This window comes from Galeopterus variegatus, unplaced genomic scaffold, assembly GCF_000696425.1.
Source record: "Galeopterus variegatus unplaced genomic scaffold, G_variegatus-3.0.2 Scaffold3035, whole genome shotgun sequence".
NCBI classification, from domain to species: domain Eukaryota; kingdom Metazoa; phylum Chordata; class Mammalia; order Dermoptera; family Cynocephalidae; genus Galeopterus; species Galeopterus variegatus.
In genome coordinates this window covers 125,008-125,716 of record NW_007729146.1, presented here as the reverse complement: position 1 = coordinate 125,716, position 709 = coordinate 125,008, and the positions used below count along the sequence as shown (strand labels likewise).

The following is a 709-nucleotide window of genomic DNA, read 5'->3' as shown; positions in this document are numbered from 1 at the left end:
CAACCAGTGGAGCCAATACAGTGTCCAATACAGTGACAAAACACCCCTTCCTTCACCCCCATCAGAATGAAGTTTGGTACTGTGTAGACACAGCTTTAATCCATTTTTTAGGAGTTTGAAAATCCATTAAAAATCCAAGGGCCATTGTTTAAACCAGTGATTTCCAATTAGTAGGTATCTTAACTTCACAGCTTAAAAAAATATTCAGCGAATATTGCTAGGAAACCTCTTTTTAATTGCCACATGTTAACTTACTTGGAAGAGACCTACTTGGGAAATCATAATTATGTGTGTATTCAAAAGTTTGTGCTCTGCTACTCCCACACATTGAGTTTTAAATGGTTCTCTGCTGTTTCTTCAGATGATTTCCTTCTTGACAGTGTTTGTATGATTTCTCAAGAGACGATGCAAACTCTCTTACAAAGCATCACTACCCCATAGTAAGCAACAATCAGGTTATATAAAGAACTGAGATCAATTACCAGGCTTTGGTTAGAGCAGAAGGGGGCCGTCTGGAAGCTGTCTGGGGAATAGTGTGGAGCACTTTGCATGGAGTTGAGCAAGGGCTCCGGGTGTGTCTCTGTTTGAAGGTAGGAGTCAAAGATTTGGTCGAGGCAGCTTGGGTTTTCTTCACAAGAAACACAACTTGAAAATTCTCGGGGTTGAACATAATTGGGTGTGGAAGAAATTGGCTCAGGCTCAAAATATA

At 40.3% G+C, this 709-nt stretch overlaps 1 protein-coding gene across 1 annotated transcript in view; it reads right to left on the bottom strand.

The window, feature by feature from the left end:
* Window positions 1–395: 395 nt before the first annotated feature.
* COLCA2 (colorectal cancer associated 2) overlaps window positions 396–709 on the bottom strand; it is a 10,219-nt gene continuing 9,905 nt past the window's right edge. The window contains exon 4 of the mRNA XM_008583782.1: window positions 396–709. Coding sequence (XP_008582004.1) covers window positions 396–709 — 314 coding nt within the window.